General features: G+C 45.9%; 1 protein-coding gene across 1 annotated transcript in view; it reads left to right on the top strand.

Annotated features, from left to right (window-relative positions):
• Positions 1 to 23,660, top strand: part of LOC135387401 (ovostatin-like) — a 43,322-nt gene extending 19,662 nt beyond the window's left edge. The window contains exons 6-18 of the mRNA XM_064616614.1: positions 1,465 to 1,527; positions 4,449 to 4,529; positions 12,205 to 12,375; positions 15,366 to 15,616; positions 17,727 to 17,943; positions 18,034 to 18,200; positions 19,532 to 19,690; positions 19,768 to 19,848; positions 21,923 to 22,035; positions 22,282 to 22,369; positions 22,441 to 22,506; positions 23,111 to 23,213; positions 23,460 to 23,660. Coding sequence (XP_064472684.1) covers positions 1,465 to 1,527; positions 4,449 to 4,529; positions 12,205 to 12,375; positions 15,366 to 15,616; positions 17,727 to 17,943; positions 18,034 to 18,200; positions 19,532 to 19,690; positions 19,768 to 19,848; positions 21,923 to 22,035; positions 22,282 to 22,369; positions 22,441 to 22,506; positions 23,111 to 23,213; positions 23,460 to 23,587 — 1,688 coding nt within the window. The 3' untranslated portion in view covers positions 23,588 to 23,660. The remainder of the gene's footprint in view (positions 1 to 1,464; positions 1,528 to 4,448; positions 4,530 to 12,204; positions 12,376 to 15,365; positions 15,617 to 17,726; positions 17,944 to 18,033; positions 18,201 to 19,531; positions 19,691 to 19,767; positions 19,849 to 21,922; positions 22,036 to 22,281; positions 22,370 to 22,440; positions 22,507 to 23,110; positions 23,214 to 23,459) is intronic.
• Positions 23,661 to 24,157: the final 497 nt, after the last annotated feature.

The raw sequence follows: 24,157 nt of genomic DNA, 5'->3' as shown, positions 1-24,157 counted from the left end.
AGCGGTTCAGAGGCACCTCTAGAAACTGGCTAGGGACCACTGGAGGAGCTTCGCTTCGTCCCTATCTCCGCGCACACCGCTATCCCGAGTCTGGACGGCGCTGAACAGGCTAGCCGAGCCGGTTACCCAACGCAACCCATTCCATTCGCTCTCTTTAGCCACGGGTCGCTCAGAGATGCAGCTGACCGAGGAATATTGCGGCAGACTAACATCGTTGCCTACCGACGGTTTAAAGTCCGCTCGAGACATAACTGTGGCGGATGTCCTACCGGCGGAACCTTCGCTCGATCAGATGTTCTCGCTTCCTGAGCAGGAATCAGCCTTGAGACATTCATCACTACATACCTCCCCAGGCCCTGATCAGATCACCTACAAGGCCCTACGTAATCTTTCCTTGCGCGGACGTCATCTGCTTCTGCAAATCTACAATGATTCGTGGCGCACAGGGACGGTGCCTCCAAAGGGGAAGTCCGCAATGGTGTCCCTATCCTAAAACCCGGGAAATCACCTCATGATATTGACACCTTCAGGCCGATCGCCCTTACTGCTGCTGTTTGTCGAAGACGATGGAGCGCATGATTCACTCACGGCTAAGCTGTTTTTTTTTTTTTTTTAAGCATGAGGTACTTCCCGGAGGCCATGGCTGGATTCCGGCAGGGCAGGTCATCCATCGATACCGTGATAGACATCGTCTCCAGTGTCCAGCAAGCGCGGTCTGAAGGGCTGCTCACAGCAGCAGTTTTCCTAGACGTCATGAAAGCATACGAGAGCGTCTTCCACCGCCGTCCGCAGGCTTAAGGCTGTCCTCCCGGATCGCTCTTCAGGTGTATCCTACGCCCCTCATTTATGGGCCCTCGCCAAGCCCCAGGTATTGACGAGCGTCCCTGGCCTAGGAAGAAAGAGGAAGGCACGTTAGCCGTTGCGCGCCAGCTCGTCCTCGAACACCTATCAGCGCAGCATCAACAGCGTCAAGCGATCTATACAGACGGATCGGTAACACTTGATGGGGCCACTGCAGCCATCTACGTCCCGCACGATAATATCGCGCAGCTTTCAAGCTCTCCCATACCACCTCCTCCACCGAAGCCGAGCTCTTCGCAATCCACGCGGCCCTCAGGCACATCAAAACATCGCCCCAAAGAACCTGGACGATTCTGTCGGACACCTCCTTTTAGGATCCTTTGTGCATGATGTTGTGATAATTGTGAATAGTGGAGTTCTGGTGAACATGGGAATACCGGATAATTGTGAATACTGGACTTCTGAATCGTGAACATGTGCATAGTGAATAGCGAACTTGCGAGTAGAGCACATGATAAGTATTTTGGGGGAGTGTGGGGCGGGGAGTGTTTATGTTAGGAGTAGCGCAACAAGTCGGGAGACGAGTGCAATTTCGCCTCCTTTTTTCGTTACAAACAAACAAACTATTGCTCGTGCATCTGATCTTCTTTTTCCTTCCTGAAGGAAAAGAGACTGGAGAGTATGCGGACCCTGGCACTGTTGGTGGCGCTGCGACTGGAAAGGGACGTAAGTCGAATTTAATCTGAGCCGTTCCTTCAATTCAAGTAGATATCGTAAGGTTTTCGCGTTTTCTCCTGCATCTTCACAATTTCACAGGACTGACACCTTTAGCGTCTACCGGCATAACGTCCCTTTTCCCACTCCCACGAGCAACATGCCGCCAGCATAGGACGGCACACCGCTCGTCTATCCAACGTTTCCACTCCCCACCCTCCGACGGAACTTGCATGTTAGGGAAGAACCGCAGGACGAGGGCCGCCGATATTTCGAACTTCAGGGATTGTCCTTCTGAGCAGCGTCTCTCTCCAGACAGTCTCGAAGACAGTGTTCGAAGTATCGGCGACTCTGGTCCTGAGCTTCTTCCCTTAACATTTACTCACTGGTTCGCTGAGTACTATACCTTTGATTGAGTGATTGGAAAAAGAACAAAAGCGGAGATGTATACAGGGTGTCCAAGGAAACGTGTCATTGAATTTTACTTAAAAAAAGAGAGAAGAAAAAAACTACGCCACGTAGAATCATGCGGTCAACGGCATCTATTCTTGCTAGTTTTTTTTTTTTTTGCCACCTCCTGATGTGCATGTCATGTAACCGAAGTTTAATTACGTATATTTTTGCGAACGGAACTCGGAAATTTACCTAGTAAATGTCACTTTTTTACCCTGCCAACGTGAAGAACGTGCAGAATTTACTCAGATTAATGATAATTTACAGGAATGTTGAGGAGCTATCGGAACGGCAAAAATTGCTACCAACCATGCTCTACTGAGCTCCCAGAGGATAGCGCTCGACGAATTTTTCAGCGCAATAATTGTCAGTCCGACGAAAGGAGGTTGGAGACCACCTCACGGACCGGGCTGACTCCACTCATCTTCCTTAAAACATCACACCACCACCAGGTTGGAAACCCAGCCCACACCGGCATGGTAGAAAGAGATAACACAGGCATAGCTTATCCCGTCCGGCTTGGGCTGGGACCATACTTTCCCTGGCCCAATTTTTCTACTATCACTCTGTGGGCTGGATTTCCAACCTGCGTTAGTCGGCCTGACAGCGATTGCGCTCAAAAAGTCCTCGCTCGTTACACTCAAGTACTCCGAGAAGCATGATGTTCGGCTATGTTTTCCCGATAGGATAGATCCTGAATATCCCCATCAAATATCATTAATTTGAGTAAATCCGGCACGCTCTTCATGTTGGTGGGGTAAAAATGTTGTGACATTTACTTGGAAATTTACTTGGCATTTACTTGGCAAATTTCCGAGTTCACTAAGCAAACATTTACATAATTAAACTTGGGTTACGTGACATGCACGTCACTACGAGGTGGCAAAACTCTAGTAAGAACAAATGCCGTTGACCGTATGGTTCTAGGTGGCGTATTTTTTTTTAAATTAGAATTCCATGACACGTTTTCTGGGACGCCCTGTATGTTCTGCTCCTGGAACGTGCAGGTCTTCTTCTGCAGCGTAATAAATAACAGTTGAGCTTTGCATTATTTTCTATTTCTGAGAATAGCTACCTGAGACGATTAGAACGCACTGGAAGACGGAATTTTATGCAAACACACCTTCCAGCTAAAAAGAAACAAAAGAAAGATCTGAAAGCGTGTTGTGTAACGTTAGTACACCTACTTCACTTTAAGCGTTATCGAGACAACCCTTTATCATTGCAAGAAGAAAAAAATCGTCTGGCGCATTCCATTGGCAGAGCTGGGTCCAATTTTTGCCCGCAGAAGGGACAAAAGCTGTTCCATTTGCAGAATCGTGTCAGACGCCGAATGTTTCATTGGCGGAGTAAGGGCAAAACGTTTACTCGAAAGAGCAATAGTTTTTGACCCACGAGGCCAAAGCTAACCCGGGAATGCACGTGCTCACGCGCTATGCGAAGCGCGTGCTTCGTACCTCGAACGATTTTTAGCATTCCATTGACGAAGCAAACCCGTGTGACCCCGCAGGGAGCATGCACTCAAACCCCGCCCAGCGCGGGGAAAATCTGCTCTGCCAATGGAATACGCCATTACTTTCTGCAAATTGAATCTCTGCATTATTTTCTCACTTGACGGATGAGCTGGCTCCTCTACCCGAAGACAGTAACTGAGCTAATATATTAATATATCATAGCTCCCCTAGCTCATTTGGTGAAATCGGTGCTGAAGACGAAAAATTCCGGCACAGGATGCTGCTGTGATGTTTGTACGGGGTCTTTCAGCACCGCCTTGTGAAGCGAAAAACGTGACTACATTAGCGCGAATGAGAAGAACATTGAAAGCTAAATTTTGCAGCCTCTGCTTGGTCAGTCATCTCCACTAATCACCGTTGTCATGCACGCTAAGCACTGTCACTGGCAAGTACAAAAAACGACAAAACGTAGTTCCAACATAAATCGAGATTCCGCAGTGGGTGTACCTCGAAATAAAGTGATCGAAATCCCCGTTGTGAAATAGACTACTGTACAGAAATGTTATCTTATAAAACGCACAGCCGGGCCCGGAAAGCTGCCAACAGCGAGCTTAGACTAACCTGGACATCGAAATGCAAAAACCGAACTTGGACTAAGCGAATATTAAACTAACTAACGTGCTGTTCCGTCATGTCCCGCCCCACTACGCCTAACGGTCGCTCAAACCTGGCTTTCGTTCGCTAAAAAGACTTTGCTAGACGTCAAAAACCCGTGGATTTGGGTGGTTAAATAGTGATGTTGTGCTTTTAAACATGGCATAACATCATGCGAAGCAATCGTGCATTCTCCTTGATTCTCCTTCTTTCGCGAACGTGAATTTCGAGATAGGGAATTTCGCAACCGGGAATATCGAGGTCCTCCCTCGGCAGTGCACCCGGTAGTGTCATGTTTAGTTTACTCTATCCGTCAAGTGTCTTCTCAGCGTGGTAACCATTCTGACCACTTGCCGTGGGGTCGTTGCACAGACAGCAACGTCAGACGGAGGTCCGTCTGTGATACGACAACCCTTCCTGGCTACCCAGCAACTGGTCACGTATACGTCACAGGTATGTCAATCCAACTGTCAATCTGGAGAAGTATTATTTTTGAAACGGTAGAGGTTACACATAAAGGAAGTTTCGAGTATTGTGAGTTAACGTCTTCGTGGACGGAACAAGCGAAATTCCTACCATTGAGGAGGACTTCATGCACAACACTTCCAAGCACAGTTGTGCCCAGTAGAACATCATCATGCTTCGCATGCCGTGAGAGGTTAAAGATATTTTCGCACGGTAATTGAACCTCTGTATTCAATAAGGAGATAAGACGGAAAAGACGGAAAGGCAATGAGCATATACGACAGCAAGTATAGTGCCGTCTTCCACTGTACTCTTTTTCAAACTGAGAAAACCTCAAGCGAACATTTGTTAAGGTGATTGCAGCTGGTATTCCTCGAATAACGCTAATGAAACATGTCTAGCGTACAGATTCCGACAAAAGTTTACGGAACGCGTGAGTGGTGCACGCTTCCTTCAGCGCTACGCCCTGACGGCGAGCATTTACAAGCTGGAGCGTTTACTATGCTGGGCTAGAAATACGGGTGTGCCAATCGGCACGTTTTTCAGGTACCCAAAAATGAAGGATGCTCCGGGGACGCTGAAGTCCGCGATAGGGCCGCGCTCTGGCGGATTTTCCTAAGTCACGTGATGTTCAACTACAGTTTGCCCAAGAGCGCTGGTGTGCGAATGTCAGTGCTTGGGATACGGACAAACAAGGACACGAGTCACTCGTTATCAGTTGCTTTGTTGCAGGTATCACCGCGACTGGCCTTCACTGCTTTTTTATTTGTTTGCTTTTGAACTGAGGCAGCCCGACGCAACAAGAAACTCTATACAGCAATCTATTCTATCAAGCATTAACACAGTACCATATGACAACAGTGGCATGTCTTGCGACTTATCACTTACGGCACGACGGACAGGTTTCATACGAAACGCCGCAAAACAGTGACAAAGATTCTCAGCAGGTGAAGATAGGCGAATCGACGATACTTTCGAGTCGCTCGTATAGTATAACAAACTGACGAACGAAATCTGTTGTGGCCCTTAGTACACTGTGAAACCACAACAGGAACCATTCTGCTGTCTACTGATCTCGCTCTATGTTAGAAATGTTAGAAATATTTTCACCAGTGCAATGTTATTCCACGAGAATCATTTTACGTCTGTCGAAGTAAGAAGTAGACTAGATAGCGTTTTTTTTCTTATTTATTTTCTTGTTCACCGAACTTGGGAATCAAAGCATGTCCACGCCCACGCGCTTTACTGATAAGGTGACGAACGAACATCCACAGCATGGCATGTGTTATCACATCGAGACGTTAAGGTGTGTGCCATTAGGCACACCCGTCTGCCGTTGTCACGTGACGACTTCGACGAACTGTCCCCTAATTGACAACCATAAATGCAAGCAGAAGGAACAGTTGCCGCTGAAGAAAGCTTGGACATCAAAAATGTTTTATTGCTTACACGGAGACACAGGCGGAGACTTAGTTTTCCTTTGTAGTTCGTGGAGAATCCGCATGGTTCGCTGCGAGCGACGAATCGATGTATCCTTCATTTGAGGGAGCCCCCTTCCCCATGCACTAGATAGGCCGATTGGCACACCCGTATTTCTAGCCCACCATAGTTTACTCCGCCAGAGGGGTGGACGACTACACTGGTAGCGATATACCACTGTAGTTCAGGTTGCGTGATCAGTTCAATGAAAAACCGCGCTGTGTCGCTACCAACGCCGCACTTGTCCACACTCCTGAACCTGGTCCTGCGAGCCACTGCGTGATCGCGCTGAAGAAAAAAAAACTACACCACTCGCTGCATTCCGTAAACTTTTGCAGGGACCAGTACATGTACGCATCTACTCTACATGCATGCCTGTTTTAGTGTGCAGCGGACTAACAGACAGCGAGAGCACAAACCGGCTAGGGCAGCAGAGAAAAAAAATCATTGCACTCTTTGGCGCACAGTCAACACCGACAGCATTGCAGGAGACCGAGGGCAGTTCGTCCTTTGTGATCACACATGATTTGCGTCCATCCCGACGGCAAACCCGACTCTAGATTGCCAGGCCTCGTGCAGATACACAGCTTTCGCCTGCAAACGCGTCCACTTCTTGCTAAAGTCACTGTACTCTTTGGAGCGCATTGTAGAGGACCATGGTCTTCCTCCACACCCGACCGGCGATGATGGAATGTCCCAGCGTGCAGATGGTCGTGGCCTCACGGACGGTGCCGGTAGAACTCAGGAACAGGAGCTCCAAGCGCGTGTCCGTCCTTGTCGTTGTCCACGGTCCGCCCCACGACCCCCTTCAGACGCGGAGCGGCGATAAAGCCGAAGAAAACCACGACTTCGCTGGAGAAGCACAACGAGGGCGACCGTGGATGACATGCACGGTTGAGCAGGTTCACGACACGGCACACGTTGGCGAAGCATCACAGCTGGCGAGTGACGGGAACGATGATCCGTTAGCCCGAGAAGAGCGGAGAAGAAAGTGAGGCGCTGTCGAAATCGTGGTCCTTTGGTGCCGCGACCGGCACGGGAGCCGAATTTCTCAGAGTTCCAGGAGAGGTCAGTGCGAGGCTGAGGCTGCGCGAGCCGTGGTGAGATGTCGAGACGCCAGCTGAAACGTGCCGCGACTGCCGCGACCGGCAGGCGAGCGCGGGGTTCGAGTGTCGCGCCGCCATCCTAGGCAGGCAGACCGTCGGTCTTCCAAACGTTACACCCCCCTTTTAGCGGGCGAGAGTGCCTCACGAAAACTACAAACAGCACCAACTTCATCTACAATGCAAGGTGTCCGCGCGGTAGACCAAAAAAATAAGGAAAAAAAAAACACTACCTACTACTCTCGAGGTTTTCGACAAAACAAAATGCAGCAGGCCAAGGGGAACGACAACTATGGAGACACTTAAGGTGCAGAGCCACAATGCACATGGTACCGACATAGCGACTGACCTGGCACTGGCGGCTTGCATCGTCCTCGCAGTCTCGAAGACCTGGATCAACCTACCACGACATTGGAAGGCTTGTGGTGTGTTTCTCTTACACTCTAAACCCAGTGACGGATAGGTGCCGTCTGATCAACTGGCACATTTTTTTAAAAATGCGCCACATGACTTCAAGGGGCACGCGGTGCCTGCGAAAGCTGCAGGTGCCCCCTGAAGCAACTGGTACGAAATCCCTGCTGACGGCAGGAGCCACAGTGTACCGGACCTATCGAAGGGTTACTTGTACCCACTAATACGCGAAACACATTGCGCCTCTCGAGTTCCCTAACAGAAAAATTACCTCCACGCTTCGCGAAAAAAGAAAAGGCAAGGAAGAAAATGCTCCAAGCACATCGAACATGAAACACCAAATTTTATTGGCTTGCACATACCTTTAAATTGCATACAGTACATCATAGTTTGCCGAATGGAAAGCGTACACGGTTCACTAATCCCAACACACACATATGGAGCACACGTTGCACGGACACACAAGCCATCCGATGATCCGATGCACCAGGCAGTCCTCCAAACGCCGAACACACAATCCTCGAAACTTCGAACAGGCTGGCACTGGAAGCTCAATGAAGACCCTTAGTGACGAACACAACGGTTCCTCAAACTAAATGGCCGAGGAACAATTGTCCAACAAGTGGCAACAGACACCAATTCCATGTGAGAAGCAGTTGCAATCTTTCACGCGTATGTGTGACCGTTGAGACAGGAAACAACCTGTAAAGAAACCGAAGTGAATATCACGATATATCGAAGGTATTGTTTCAACGTTAATGCTGGAATAGTACTCCATTTTGTAACTCACCTCCTCACAAATCGATACAGTCCCACGGTCACCTATAACGAAAGAATACAATTAACCTCGCTTGTATAATGTACATCGTCGCTTCACCGATGCAGCCGATCCTCTCCTGCCGCCATTTGCAATGCGTCCACCGTCTGAAACAGAATGTACTTCGATTGTTAAACACGAGTAAAACCCAGGCGTCGTACGATGCATCAAAGCTAGGTTGGCTTACCTTAAGCAAACATGAGACCTGTACTTAAAAAGCAAGGTGTCATATATCCTTCTCAAAGACGAGGTTGCAACGCAGACAGCGTCAAGAAAGCGGGAAGCGGGAAGGAACGTACTGCGAGAGAATACTTTGTGCCGTGTCACTCCTTACTGGCGGAGCGCGGAACAACGTAGTAAGCTCCAACGAAGGCACGCATATTCAGCCGGCGCACGCGTTATTCAACAAGCACACGAGTGCAAGGTTCAGGAGGCACACATATTATTCAGGGGGCACAAAGCCGTTTCATACCAACGTGACGGCTTTGTACCTGCTGAAATTTGGCGATGAGGATCGCTGTGCTTGCTATTTGATAACCGTTACGGCTGCTTCCAGACGGTTACGGCTGTGTACCGGCTGCACTTTGTGAGGGAACTTTTTTAACTGGCAGATGTCTGTCACATGATTTAGAGTGTACCAAAGAGAGGACAACCGAAGTGCCGCGGTGCCGCCAGCTACTCGAGAAATGACGAAGCTATCTTAGCAAACAAGGGGGGGTGAATTTATTGGCAGAAAAAAGAAAAAGAAAGAAAGAAAGGGGAAAGGTCAAGGGGCTAGCAAACAAGAATTACAAGATAGTCGCGCTCAAGGTCTACAAGGTAGAATGCGCCCTTAGCCGGACGAAGTTGGTGACGTATGCATCGTAGAGACAGGGGAATGGTGTTTGAGGGAGATGCGGTCAGCTTGCTCCTGGGTGGCGGCTCGGTGCAGCCATGCAAGGGAGTAGAGGGAAGGGTGAAAAAACGGGGAAATGTGGTTGTGGTACAGGAGAGGGAGAGGTGTGCGGTCCGTCCTAATCTGGGAATAGGGTAGTCACGAAGTACGCGCCGCGGAAACCACACGAGCATTCCTCAGTAGCCTTCATTGGGATGCTCCCTGTACCACAGTAGCCGCCAGGATGACTGGCGAAGTTGCCCCGCCTATGCGTCGAGGAGGATTTGGATGTGGATTTCTTTTTATTACCACACAATTTTCATACATGACATTGTGATAGGACCGCGAGGTGAAACCTGTTATGCGGCCCTATTTTATATACAAGGTATACAGAGACTGACACAAACCTCATGATCGTCAAAAACTTGCACAATACCAAAAATAGAAAAAAAAACCAGAGTCACCATCATGTTCCCCCAACAAAGACATCATCGACCTCATCAAGATAAATTACACAATACCAAGTAGAAGAGAAGAAAAAGTCATAATTCATGAAAGCATGCGTTTAAACATTCTGAGGCTACCTGCCCCCCTAATTTCTACTGACAGCTCATTCCAGAACTTTGCTGCAGCATATCGAAAGGAAAAAAGACCGTAATTAGTACGTGGTTGCGGTGATTGAACACAGAAATCATTATTCCTTAAGGAGTACATCCCAGCAAAGAAAGTTATTGATATCAGTGAAGAATGAACCATATTATGCAATAGTTTATACATAAGAATAAGAGACTTGTATCGGACTAGCGTGAAAATACCTTTAACACCAGGAGTTAAAAAGGCAAAAGTAGCCGAATCAGTAGGTGAAAGACCCAGCAATACCCGAGGGTACTATACATGGATGCACCACACCCTCACCGTGCTGGTATAGACGAGCTGCGCCCCTACGTCATCGATTACGTTTCGCAGCCGCGCAGAGCACACTGGTGGGCACTATCAGCTTTATCAGCCTATCAGCCGACGCGTTTTTCCCGCTTCTTGCCCGTCACAGCAAAATATAACCTCGAACCGGTCTTCTCGTGACGTCACATGTTTGGAAACAGAGGGTCGCCTATACACTACGCCGGGATCCCCTAAAGGCATGATCAAGAAGTTCCTTCTAACCACACTTCTCGATTACTCTGCAAGAAACACCTTCGTAGAAAACTTGAAGAAATTACAAAATGTTCATGATATTGTCATGGGAGACTTCAATACGGATATTAAGAAGCCACGCATGAGCTCATAAATGCTGCCGCATTCCAATGACAATCTGTACAGCGATTTCTGCCGCAATTTTTAGTTATCTGGCTACCCTGCATCGCCGCTATGTATTATACCTGGGGAGTGCGACATATACAAAATTGACATTAGCGGTGAGCAACACTTCGGCATGACAATTTTACGCGAACAGTCGACACGATAATGGCAAAATAAACACAAGCTATTCGTCGCCTCCTATCGCAGTCTTGATTCCAGATAAGAAACTGTGCCGGGAGTGGGGGGGGGTTCCAGAGAGTGATTGCAACAATGATTGCTTGAACACATCACTTGTGTAACGGTAGTGCTGAATTTGCTGCGTATGATCTCTTCCACTGGCGAGGTACACCGGCGACTGAATAAATGCCTTCCTACCAGGCCTGTCACGCCCTTGTATATCTCGTGAAACAATTTGAGCCTGTGATATTTTCTGCGTATATCTATGTTGTATTCTGCGCATACGCGTTATCTCGCTGGAGCGCGAAGTATGGGAATGATTGCCCGTTAGAACCCCTACTGCCTGTTCTGGCTTATTGTGATGCTAAATGAGGACGCTCTTGGAAATACTGTACTTAGATGACCATCACAGTGTATGGCATAACACCATGAGGCATGAGTGCACGCGTTTTCGTTCTCATATCTCACATCTAATGTTTCGCGTGTAATGGGGTAGTGTACTGTTCTCCAGTGGTGCATCACCCCACGTCATAGTCACGATTTGTTTGTTGTTGTTGTTGTTCCCGATTGCAACACCCAGCAACCCTGATAACACGGCCATGTAAGGGTAGGAAGAACGTGCCTATCTCCAGTGGAAGTCGAAATTCGCATACCAATAGTAACGAACCACTAAGCTACACAATTTGAATGAATTTGTAGAAAGAGGCTGCCATGGCTGTCCATCCCCATTGACACATATGCGTTTCTCGTATCTTACCGTCCTGTAGCAGGTCAATAAACTGTTATACGGTCGTAAATCTTCCTTGGTAAGTACACAGGTTTCAATGCCGTTCAGCAAAAGCATTCAAAGCGTCTTATCCCAGTATTGCACACAGAGGTTCAATTTAATAGAATTAGGGGAAGGACGGCTCTGGGACAGCGAATTGAACACGGATTCGTAAACGTCCGTCTTGTATAGATAGCGAATAATGGAAAAGCAGATACGTTACCGACATAAGCATAAGTATTTCGAAACGCCAAAGAAAAAATCATAACACTGGTCATACAGAGTGGAATCTAACTACAGTGCAAATGAGAAAAGGTTTTACTAAATGCAGGTGAAATTGCAAGAGTCAGTGAGCCTGACGCAGACATTTCAGCTTACCACCAGCTCTTTGACGCCTGAGTTGCATTAACTCGCTCACCGTGTTATCATCGTGGATTTTTGTCAGGCGCCGTGCCTGAAATAATTTGCCTCACTGCAAACTGCATAACTGAACAGTACAAAGTGTCAAAGGTTATGATAAAAAATAAATGAATACATACGGCTCCTTTATAGGTGCTTCGGCATGCAAGCTGAGTCTTGCTGGCACATTTAAATGTCTAATATGGTCAACACAGCTCTGAGGGCCCTTGGAAACATTACAAACTCTAATCCTATTGAATATCTGATATTGTTTCTCCAAAGCATCACTGTTAAACTAGTGTATTCAGTGGCATAAGGCCCATTGTTGCTGCTTCTTCTAGGTGACCGTATGCCGAGAAGAGGATACATCGACGTTGACCCTGCTCTGACGAGTCTAATGTTCTCCTACGCTGAGGGAACATTGGCATACTTGACGGTTAATGCATACCTATACAATTACACCCAGGGCACGGGACAAGACAGCTACCAGTTCAAAGAAAACCTTATTGCAGGCAAGTACATAGAGCGTCACTCTCTCTATCTCAGTACTTGTTCATCGAGGACTCTGCCTGCCGCGCGGCGGTACGCTGCGTCGAGAGCGATTGCGCGTTCTGGGCAGACTTCACAGGGTACTGTACAAACACCAGTATTAAGAGGTATGAGAAAAAATTCAGACAAAGTTTACAGAAGCGCTTCATGAATTCCAGACCGAGTCAACTCAAGGCCATGCTGTCACTTTTCGACAAGAGATGCCGCATTTTGTATAACGCCAACTACACTCTGGCAGTGCAATATGGTATACGAAGATCGCTCTTGTATTCGAATTGCCCTTGCGATATGCAAGTATACCTGAGGAGGAATTGGTGTGCGGTGTGCGCGATTCCTTGCAGGCTTTCTGATGTCTGTGACATAAAATATGCCAATACCCAAAATAGAAAAACGCCGTTGTGTTAGGAGTAGCAGAACACTTCGGGAGGCGAGTTCAATTTCTCATCTTTTTTTCCTTACAAACAAACAAACAAAAACGCCGTGAAGTCCACGAAGGAGGTAGACAGAATATAATAAATTTTAGTTAGCAAACGGTTAGCAGCATTTAGTTTTAATGACAACGTAGAACATCGAATTGGGCCTGTAGGGAGGACATCATAGAATTAAAAGCGCTAAAACCAAACAAAGAGACGAAGACACACACACATAGCGCACTAACAACAACTTTATTGCTGACATGGGACACGCTTATACCTATGTCACACAGGCAGCACTCACCGCGGTGAAAGCAACTGCGGTTACACGTAACCGCGGTTCACCCCAGTCACACGGCCGACCGAACGGAGGTTACGCCGCTAACTTCGGTGATGGGAAACCCCGTTTGGCAACTTTGGTTTCGCGATTCCGACATCCCGGCATCAATACCAGTGTAATGACATTTCCCGCATCATGTGCGTACTGTGTATTTAATTACGAAGCTTTTAAGCTTTAATTAAGCTCTTAATCACCATTATGCCCTTTTCTTTTCATGATATACAACGTAATCAAAATATACCTGGCGCGTATGTCACAATCACGTCGCCACTGCGAACATGCTACGAACTGCCGTGTGACAACAACAAACCGTCGTTCACGATAACCGCGATTTGTCGGGTAACGGCGGTTAACCATAACCGCCATGCGGGCGGTTAATTACGTGACAAGGGTATTAGAGGTCCCTCTCTTTGTCTGACAGGCCAACAGACGCATGCTTACACAACGTTTCCCCTTTTTTTTTTCTCTCTCTCTCTCTCTCTCGTTTTCTTTTCTTTTCTTTTTTTTTGCTCTCAAAATGTTTAACAGAGTTCCCTCTGCCTACCTCATCAGAAACCTCCTTCGAATTACACAACATGATACTACAACCAGAGCGGGACACACGTTCAGATAGGGTTCCAGACTTTGCCGACACGTTATACCGATGTTCGCGTAATCTCGTGTTCACACAACGACCAGTCTGTCCCAAATAAACCCGGCCGCAACACAAGAGAATTTCATACACACAATCAACACAACATCCTACAAACTTATCTGTATGCTTTATAGTACAGTTATCAGGACGGACGACAGTTTCAGAGTTGAAGACAGCGTGACGGGAAGATAACATCCCACCCCCATAAAAGACTATACCCTAACCCATTCCTTTCCAGCAAGGTTTTTTAAGATAGTGTGAGATCATGTGAATATAGGGTATAACAACAGATTCTGAAGGTTGAACCTACGCAACATTCCAATCTTTCCCCTGCTGTTTTTTTTTTTTTTTTTAGTGACAAACTTTCTAAAGCTAAAACTACACTGAGAGAAAAAAAAAATACCTGTAGAGGTATAAAACGAGCCTATAACTGGGACCTTTTTGGGTATAAATTTATACCTCTCGAAAAAGTATAAATAGTTTAGACCATATTTTCAGAAATCTATCTAACGCCTTGTAGATCATTAGAGGGTCACTATAATGCAGAAAAAAAAAGTTCAAACTTCAAATTAGGTTACACACAATGTTTCTAATTTCGACCTTGTTGTCACAATTCAAAACTTTGATTCCGTTACGGAGCTATAGAATCGAAATCGGAATCGGACTCTTTCTTGCTTCGGCGCTAAGCAGTGAACGTCGTTTTGGCTCGTGCATCGGTGTTCGTAGTCCATGCTGCTCGTCCACGCGCGTGCCATGTAGTGGAGCAGTGCCGGTGAAAAACATAGTGCGCGTTGCAAAACGAACTAGCGTCGTTGTCCGAAGGACGTGTAGATGTAAGGACGTGTAAACGAAGGACGAGATAAATGTTTTCAGTGGAACATTCGCGAGAACTGATGTGGGCTACAATTCAGTGAATTGCAACAGGTGAGCTCACTGAAAAATGCAGCAGCGCGCGTCATGTCACGCATGTACGGAACTCTGATCGGACCCGTTCCAAATGCACACGGCCACGATAGGTATGCGCGCGCTTCTCCTGCTTTCTTATTGGATGCCGCCAAAGACGGCTCTGTTTTTCATTGCGCTCTTGTTCTAAACAGTAGCGTTTTATGAAATAATTTTGTTTGAATTGTACGAATTGAAACACGGCTTTTCATTTGAGAGTAATTTGTTTTTTTTTTTTTTTTGCACTTTAGTGCCCCTTTCAATAAGGATAGCTTCAACCCTGCTTTCTAATGTTTCCCTGGAGGTATAGTTAATACTCGTAAATATCATACAAGTAAGTAGTCAATGGAAATCATCTCATGGATTATTTATAGGGATATTTGCATCGAATATAAGCACCCTGGGGGATGTTCGCCAGTGAATATTAGGAAAAATTAACTAAATGATATGTAATAGTAGGTTAAGTGATCATCCTATACTTCCGGTATTGGAGATTGAATTGGCCATGTTAAAGGGTGCAGCATTGCGTCCAACGCGTTTCGTCATCTCTGTGTCTAACCCCAACAGTGATGTACTCCATTTATCATACTAGGAGTAACGCAACGCAAATCTCATTCCTCGCAGCATACGAAAGACAGAAGGCATTCAGGGCTGGGGACGGCTCCTACGGAAGCAACAGCGGTGCCGACAACGAAAGGAGTGTCTATCTGACAGCGTTCGCCGTGCAGGCTCTAATAGATGTGTCAAGCGTCATGCGTGACCCCACCGGTACCATCGACGCCGACATCGCACAAAGCATACAGTATTTAAGATCCCTGCAGGATCCTTCCACAGGTTGTTACCGAGAAACGGGTCATGGAAATCCTGCATTTTCGGTTCGTATGGATCTGCCTCGTATTATAGAGCCAGCAGGTTGTAGCCATTCCTCCGGCAAAGAGGCCATGACGGAAGTATGCAACGTGCATAATGCGTAGGAGAAAGCAACGGAATTTCATTGGCAGTCGTCATGCGGATGTCAGGATATATTTTGTATCGCTCCTAATTAATTAAAGTTAAGACTGACTACTTCATTTTAATATCAGCTTTAGAGCAGAGAAAAGTAGCCCGCCAAATATCTAGCAGGTGTATACATTAGCATCAGCAAGCAGCAACAGTAATAATATGCAGGACATTCAACAGTGATTTGTAAGCAAAACCGCGCAAAAAAAAAAAAAAAAAACACGTGACGATGCGGATCCTGCACTGCGGTGCGCTGCGATACTACTCTTCTCATCATCAACAACAACTTTAGTTTATGATGAAGGCTCTGGACCCCGGGATGAATACTCCAGTACAAAGGTACCCTGACTCGTGTAGGACGACTGTCAACCACGTCCAGTTCGTTTTATTTTCTAGTTCAAGTTACGTTAAACATGTGTTATGCAGACGTGTGAAATGCATTCAGTGACATACCAGCGGCCGCAGCAGCGCCACTCCATTCCCTTCTATCGTCTCTGGGTCGGCGGACGGTCTTGGGCATCTGTTGCTCAACCGTCGAATGACTAATTACCTAAACATCATTAATTAACTTCTTAATTATAAAAGTTACGAAGTTCTCCCAATGAGAACATCTGTTCCCTTCGGTCTCTGATATCGTAGCCGTTTTCAGAACAAAGATTCGTTCGAGAGATTGTCCGCAAAAAATTCGTGAAGGAACACCATTTTTTTCTTTATTTTGTTCACTGCGCATCTTCGGAGACGCGTCTTTCTTTCACCCCTAATGTAAGAGGGTGAAGGAGCACAGTACCGTCTGATGTGTCGATTAATTGCGGAAACAAAACAAAAACAAATGTATGTGTGAGGCTATCCGAACTGCCCTTATCTTGGGTTGCCTTTTCTGCTTTCGTTTAATCTCTTTCCAGGACGCAGGAGGCGATAGTGTGCTCTTTCACCCTCTCAAATTGGGGGTGAAGGAAAGACGCGTCTCCGGAGATGCGCAATGAACAAAATAAAGAAAAAATGGTGTTCTTTCACGAATTTTTTGCGGACGATCTATCGAACGGATTTTTGTTCCGAAAACGGCTACGATATCAGGTGACCGAAGGGAACCGATGTTCCCTTTGGGACAGCTTCGTTTCTTTTATGATTAAAAAGTTAATAAAAGATTTTTGGGTAATTAGTCATTCGACGGTTGAGCAACGGATGGCCAAGAACGTCCGCCGGCCCAGAGATAATAGAAGTGAAAACAGGATGTCTATAGGCCTTAGTTTTTTATGAAAAACCTGTAGAAAAAAAAAGACATCCTGTAGAACGATGACCTGGTTGTGACGTCTGTTATCGCAAGGGAATGGTCGGAATTTCCAAACGGTTCCAAACGCCGGTCACAGACTCCGTAGCCTTCTAGTTGGAATTTATACGCTTTGACCTCTTCTGGCTACACCCCTCCAATAACAACTCACCCTTGTTTCCGTTCCTCAGGTCCGTTGAAACACGGTAGACCCAGCAAGACCTTCGCGTGGAATTGAATAGATGTCCGCATTCAGGCATTTATTCTCGGGGCGGAATACAGCTGCCGAAAGAATCCGATTTTTACTGAACCATATAAATGCCGATAAACACCCCCCGAAGTAGCTTGAAAGAAAGTGCCAAAAACCAGAAACCCTAGTCGTAGTCTAATGCCTTGCACTGGACGTATATACTGGACGAACGGATGCTGAACAAAGCCGAAGCGAATGTTACTTCTTTTTTTAATATTCTGTGGGTGCTGTTCTTCATGTACGTTCAGATTGTTCCATGTTACACTAGACGACAGATATAGGGTAAAGTGAAACATTTACACATGTAAACGTGGGGAAGTATGCGAAATGGAAGAAGGCGCACGAAAGGGGACATCATAATGATTGTTTCCTGTTTGGCGAACATTTTTAAACAGACTTAAAAATGTGTATATGATACTCATAGGTACATTGGAGATACCGATTCCATATGTACCTTTTAAATCCATAGAGTCCGGCGTGTCTGACTCTGTACGTGGCGGTGGCGGTTCTCAAAGAGGGAGAGAAGGACTACGACTTTTATAACCGCGTCGTGCAATGTGTGGAAGCTCAACCCACGGTCACCAATCACTCGTTGGCATTGTACGCCTATGTGGCTGCAAAAATTGGAGAAAAAGCAAAGGCTTCTGAGCTCATCAGCACGCTCTTTGCAAATGCCGACCATTACTGTAAGTTTGATACCATTACGTTGTTTTTTATTTTGTTTGCAACCACAAACAGTTATAGGACACAGCCTCGTAATGTTTCCCCTCTGTCAGATTACTACACCTACTGGGCTGACAGTACATACTACAAACAAGTGGAAACTGCTGGATACGTCATAATTGCCACGTACCTGAATGGCCAGGACATGACACCCGCTGCACCAGTGTCGGAGTACTTGATTGAACAGCTGAACATCGGTGGAGTAACGTCTTACACAGCGGTATGAGAGTGTATCATATCAGTTCCCAGCGGACAGTTGCTCCCTTTACTTCGGCACCGATACGATTCCATTCGATTTTGTGAAGATATGTACATACCGTTGATTTTTACATTTTTACATTCATTGTACATACATACCATTGGTTGATTTTGAGCATACACATGCCGAACAATTCGGGACAAAACGTAAAGCAGGCTTCACCTGATAATGATCGTATAGAACCCATACATTACGAACTGAAGAGCGTGCAGCACGTTCCGCTGATACCGCACTGCATTCGCTAGTGGGACCCTCCTTTTGTCATTGCGGACCATTTTGTACAAGTTTCATTGGCTAATGTTGGCGTCTTCGAGGTTCCATTTTGGTTCCCCATCCCCAATCTGTAAATGATTGGTTTTCATTCCACTCGATTTCGTGAAGATACGTACCCGTATTTTTAGCATACATGGATTGGGCGACAAATTTGTATTGTATTGGGAAAAGACAAGTGTAGCATGTTGAACATTACAAGCCGGAGCGAAACATTAGTCAACGGAAAAGAAGAAACATGACGCGTTCTCAAAACATGCGTATGCGTCATCAGCCCTTTAGCTTGACATCAAATGAGGAATGTCGCTCGACAAATGACAAATAGTACTCGATTGGATTCAGTCCATAATGGCACTGAGGCGATGCACAAGCCCACATAGTTACCATGACAGCCACGAAAACGGAATTCGGCCATATGTCTGGCAGCCACGCTCTGACAAGCGCATGAGAAATAGACTAGCACGCTCACGTGTCCAGCTGGCGCCCTCTTCAGCATTGGAAGTCCATCAAGCCGAAAGTGGCGTCTGCGTGATGTGAGAAACCTGAGCCTGGGCAACACCTAGAGGGACATGCGTTATATTGAGTCATGTGTTTGCCCTGTACCTCTAGTTGTTGCCGTGACTCAAGCTTTTCACATCATGGAGTTTGTCCTTCGGCTGGTCAGGATCTATATGCCATATACTTTCAGCGGGGTCTGTTTTCTGCCACAGTATTTGCTGACAAACCACAACATTTACAACCACTCAGCTGCCAGCAACGTAGTGGTGACGAGACATAGTTCCTTGCAGCGGGTCGTCCTATAAGCACTGTTTATGGCCTCGTAGTTATTTAAAAACTCCCTACCAGACTTGCTGAAGAATGCGATGACGATACGAAGTCCAGAAAAGGTGGTGGATCCCTAGAGAGAGATCTCTATTGTATGCCGTTACTGCGTCACATTGCCATACTCTGCTTTGTTCCAATAGAGACTTTATAGCTTGTTATCGCATATTTGTAATGACGGACATAGTTGACCGTTCTAGGCGTATGCTGTTGGCATCCATGCACTGTATCACTACGTCTTTGACGTGACGTACAGACCTCATGTCTCGATGATGCTCACTGTGTCCGCTACAAACGGCTATAGCACCCCTCGTTCGGTTGACTTCGACATAACTGATGAAAACAAGTTCATGTACCAGGTAAGTGATAAGAGCTAAAAGGCACAGACGATCCGCCAAGCGTTCCTTAAATGATATGTTTATTCATTCCCATGTAGCACAGAGTCCTTGAAAAGTCTACTGCGACGGGGTTTCTAACCACAATTCGACCAGGAGGGATTGGCTGTGCTGTTATATTTGTAAGCGAACCTTCGTTGTAGTCGATATCGCTCGATTTTCTCGACTCTACGAGATGACTTTCTTGCTGTTGAGAACCCATCTGTTATGCCTGCTCACTAAGAGGCGTGACTGTCACTGACTTATCTTCTCGGGGTTATTTTTCAGGTTAACGTTAACACCGTTAACCATTAACGCATACCGTGCTCTGAATGCGCGATTTTCATCAGTGTTGCGGATAGGAAATCCTGAATTTAATTTAACAAGCCGGCTAAACGCTTAGGGAAAGTTTAGGGAGATGAGTAAGCAATCTTCTGTGGCTCATCTCATGGGGTCAATATTACAAACACACACACACTTGTTGGGGAAGATAAAGCGAATCGGTAAATTAACGAAACAGGGAATAGTAAGGCAAAACGTTAAGGAAGATTGGCTTACTAATTGTGTGGCTCATTGAATCAGTCAACAATACAAATCCGCACTAGAGGCTTGGGAATTCCATTGGAATGTCATTGGGGCGGCCATTCCATGGTAGGATTTATATTTCGATGTAACCACGTTTCTTGAAGAGTCATCTCGGATTCAATCATTTTTTTATGGAATGTGATATTACGATTGAATCATGTCCTCGCAGAGGGCTTTGAATTGAATCACTTTTCTGCATAGGGATTTGGAGTCAGATTGAACTTTTCTGCTGCGGACAAAACTGAATTTTAGCTGAATCGATATTCACATGTGGGCTTCCAATGCTCGTCCTCGGTACGTATTTAAGCCACACTGTCGTATACCTAGATAGTGCCGTGTTCGCCCGTAGTTATATATACGACACATGAAGCTGTGAGTCACCAACATGGCTGCGAATTAACTAGTTATAAGTCACGAGGTCACTTCAAATAATTTCTTTTAGCGTAATTAACTGCTGCACGCAAAATACTTTTAGAACTGGGTAACTGCAGTTGAAATGTAATTATGTTTCGCCTATGACTTGTACTGGGAGGGATAGTGACCTTCTGAAGTGACCTAAGGTAGTCACATCCGCCGAAGTCTCGTGTCTTCGGAACTGCATCGAATTTACGCGACTGCTGTTCACGTTTCTCACAATGTATGCGTCCAAAATGAGAAAATACAACGGATTCAGCACGTTCGTGTTGAACATTCATGATACCTAAGCGCAACAACAACAACATCTTTACTTGATGATGATGATGATTGGGCAGTTTCATCGCCAGGGGCGATACGCTACCCCATTGCTGCTGCTGGTGGTTTGTTGCAGTAAAGTATCACGAATCTCCCAAAATATTGTCTCTCAATGGGAATCGGAAATACTTCTGAAAACTACCGATCAATTTCATTGTATTTCCGGTTCCCATAGAGACACAATATTTTGGGAGATTCGTGATACTTTAGCGCAATAAACCACCGTCACCAGCAGCAGCAATGGGGTAGGGTATCGCCCCTGGCGATGAAACTTCCCAATCATCATCATCATCAAGTCATTCATGGAAAATTCCATCCGATGACGTCATACTTCTCAAAACTATCAATTCATTTTATTGTAGAAAGTGAAGAAAAAACAATGTACAAGTTTCCGGCGATGCAGAATCAAAAATAACAAAGACGGTTAAGAGCATCAACTGTTTACTATATACATAAAAACAAGACTTTCGTGCAGTAGGCCGCACTTCTTCAGGTTTTGAAACGAAGAAGACTACGAAGAAGAAACGAATAACTACGAAACCTGAAGAAGTGCAGCCTACTGCACGAAAGTCTTGTTTTTATGGATATAGTAAACAGTTGATGTTCTTAACCGTCTTTGTTAATTCATTTTATTGTATGACGTCATCAGATGCAATTTTCCACGCGTCTGGCAACATTGCTCCTGGAAGGTCGATGATTTCTGTCCCGTCACCGAAGACAAAGGCAGACTTCCAACGTGGGGTGGAGGACGCATGCTCAATATTTGTTTCTTATGCCTGTATTTTTTAACTTTTTGTAGTTACTGCTACACTGTAGGAGTAACTATAGTTCTCCTACAGTGTCTTTTCTGTATAGTCTTTTTATAGTTACTGCTACACAAAAATAAATATTTTCCCTCAGGTCAAGTATAGCCTCAACGTGAACAGCTTGAGACCATCCAACACCTTTCAAGTGAACGCAACGTCCGTTTCGCCAAGCGATTGTTCTGCAGCAGATGTTACCATCTGTGTGTGGTAAGCTGGACGCAAAGTGCTAAAAAGCTACGAATTGATTAAAGGACTATTGATAAGCTTAAACAGCATGAGGAAGTACACAGCACGCATAGCATTTTTCATTGTTAGAGTGTATTCGAACGAAATAGTTCCCACAATGTCAAAGTAGAATGTAGACATCCGATTTCGCGCTTTCTGGAAGAGATGACTGTTTTGGCGCATTATCACTGGTCTGCGCGGGATCACTAAGCTTCGCTGTCTGTTTAGGAATACGCAGTATTATTATGCAAGGACTGTCGTCATTGATGTCACGCTCTTGTCTGGATATACCGTTGACGTTGCTTCCCTGGAGGGTGTACGTATAATTACCATTCTTTAAGAGTCATTTTACCTACTGCAGATTTCAAAGCCAGTTTTCCTTCGCAGCTTCTCTGCAGTGGAGGCGTCCTTGCCTACACCGTCGGTGCGAACTCACTAATGATTCTGCTAGAGGTAAGCCCTTGTACATCTTTCAGCTGTGCTTTTAGCTGTGAGTGAACAGTGAGTTTTAGTGTATCGTTCGCGACACCTTACGTATGCAGGGGCGATGCAGTACGATGCGCTAAAGTTCACTAATTCGCACTGCGTTAGCGAAGACACGCATGAACTGGGACTTCAAAGAAATGTGAGACATAGGGTAATAGCAAGTTCACGTTCATTTGGGTACCAGTTCTTGTTTATGGCAGAGGTTTACCCGAAAGAGAACACTCAGAACTACACACCGGAAGCGAATAATTTGTGACGTTGCTATTTTACTCGTGGCGGGCGCTATCGTGCAAACAATAGCATCTGCAACATTGTTCCCCTCCCCCGAAGAAAAAAAAAAGAAAGAAGAAACATTCGAAATGATGTTGGGGGGGGGGGGGGGCTACTTAGTACAGGCTTCGCGAGATTTAACCGAAACGCGCAGGCAGCTCGACAAATCACCTTCCACGCGCGAAGGTCACGTGCTATTAAACGATGTAGTTAATTGGAGCGAGATGGAGCTTGCTGCTGGGCATGTAGTCCTTGTGAAATATTGCTGTGCATCTTATTGAAGTTTGATTCTTTTAATTAGGTGACTCCGACAGGCAGCTGTTTCCGCTTCCGTCAGAACCGGATCGCTGTGGTCGGCAATTTGCGACCGGCTCCAGTGACTGTTACGGACTACTATAATAGCGGTAAGTTGGAAACCGTTCCTTGTCTATTCTTCATTTATATTTCACACACCTATAATAACAAAAAATAAGAACAAGTGTTGCAGTAGGGCTACGATGAACGTACTCAGTTCGTCAGTAGTATGCAGTAACTTACGAAAGTGCAACGAAAGTAATTTACAAAAGTACAACAAAAGTAACTTACACCATCACCGACTTAGAACAAACTCTTGCGTGCCTCAGTTCCTGAATTGTTCTCTTTGATTACAGTGAACAATGTCTCCACCCTATACACTGCTGGGGACAACTGTGCGGAACCCAACACGATGTTCGGTACGGGTGGATCCTACACCTTTGGCGCGTCAAAGCAATATGGTGGACCATATACTTCTCACTAATATTTTGCGGAAAGCGTGAAATACCTTCCTATACATTATGGAGACCTAGTGGTGATACGTGCGTATCGCTACAAGTGGCAAATAAATCGTTTCCTTCTTTTAAGAGCGTCATATGCTGTGCGCAATGGAAAGCTCATCATATAAACAAACACGTAGACAGTCTTTGTCACCAGACTGTGGCTGTGTTGGCTATAGAAGCCCAATGGTAACTATATAATAATATTTGGGTGTAGGGCTACACGTAAGGTGAGGCCGAATGACAACTATTGATTTGCGGTGGTCAATAAGTTTTCCATTGACACTCGAGGTAACTGTTCGATGGGAAGATCCTATAGCCCATGCGTTTGATTCTTTCCGACGCATGAACTCACGAGGCTCCACCAGCCCAGAAAACGAGGGAAAGATCAATTAATTAATTAATCGACCTATGCAGTCGATGAAAACTTCCGGATGCAAGCGCATCATTAACTGCGACGCGAAGTCCACGGCAACGAGAATCCAGAAGTCACGAAGGGAAGGTAATGGTTGAGACTCGAAACAGCATGCTGCCATGTACATGATGCCGTTTGG

This window comes from Ornithodoros turicata, chromosome 3, assembly GCF_037126465.1.
Source record: "Ornithodoros turicata isolate Travis chromosome 3, ASM3712646v1, whole genome shotgun sequence".
Classification (NCBI taxonomy): domain Eukaryota; kingdom Metazoa; phylum Arthropoda; class Arachnida; order Ixodida; family Argasidae; genus Ornithodoros; species Ornithodoros turicata.
Note: the sequence above shows the minus strand (reverse complement) of the source record. Positions and strands in the feature narration are given on the sequence as shown.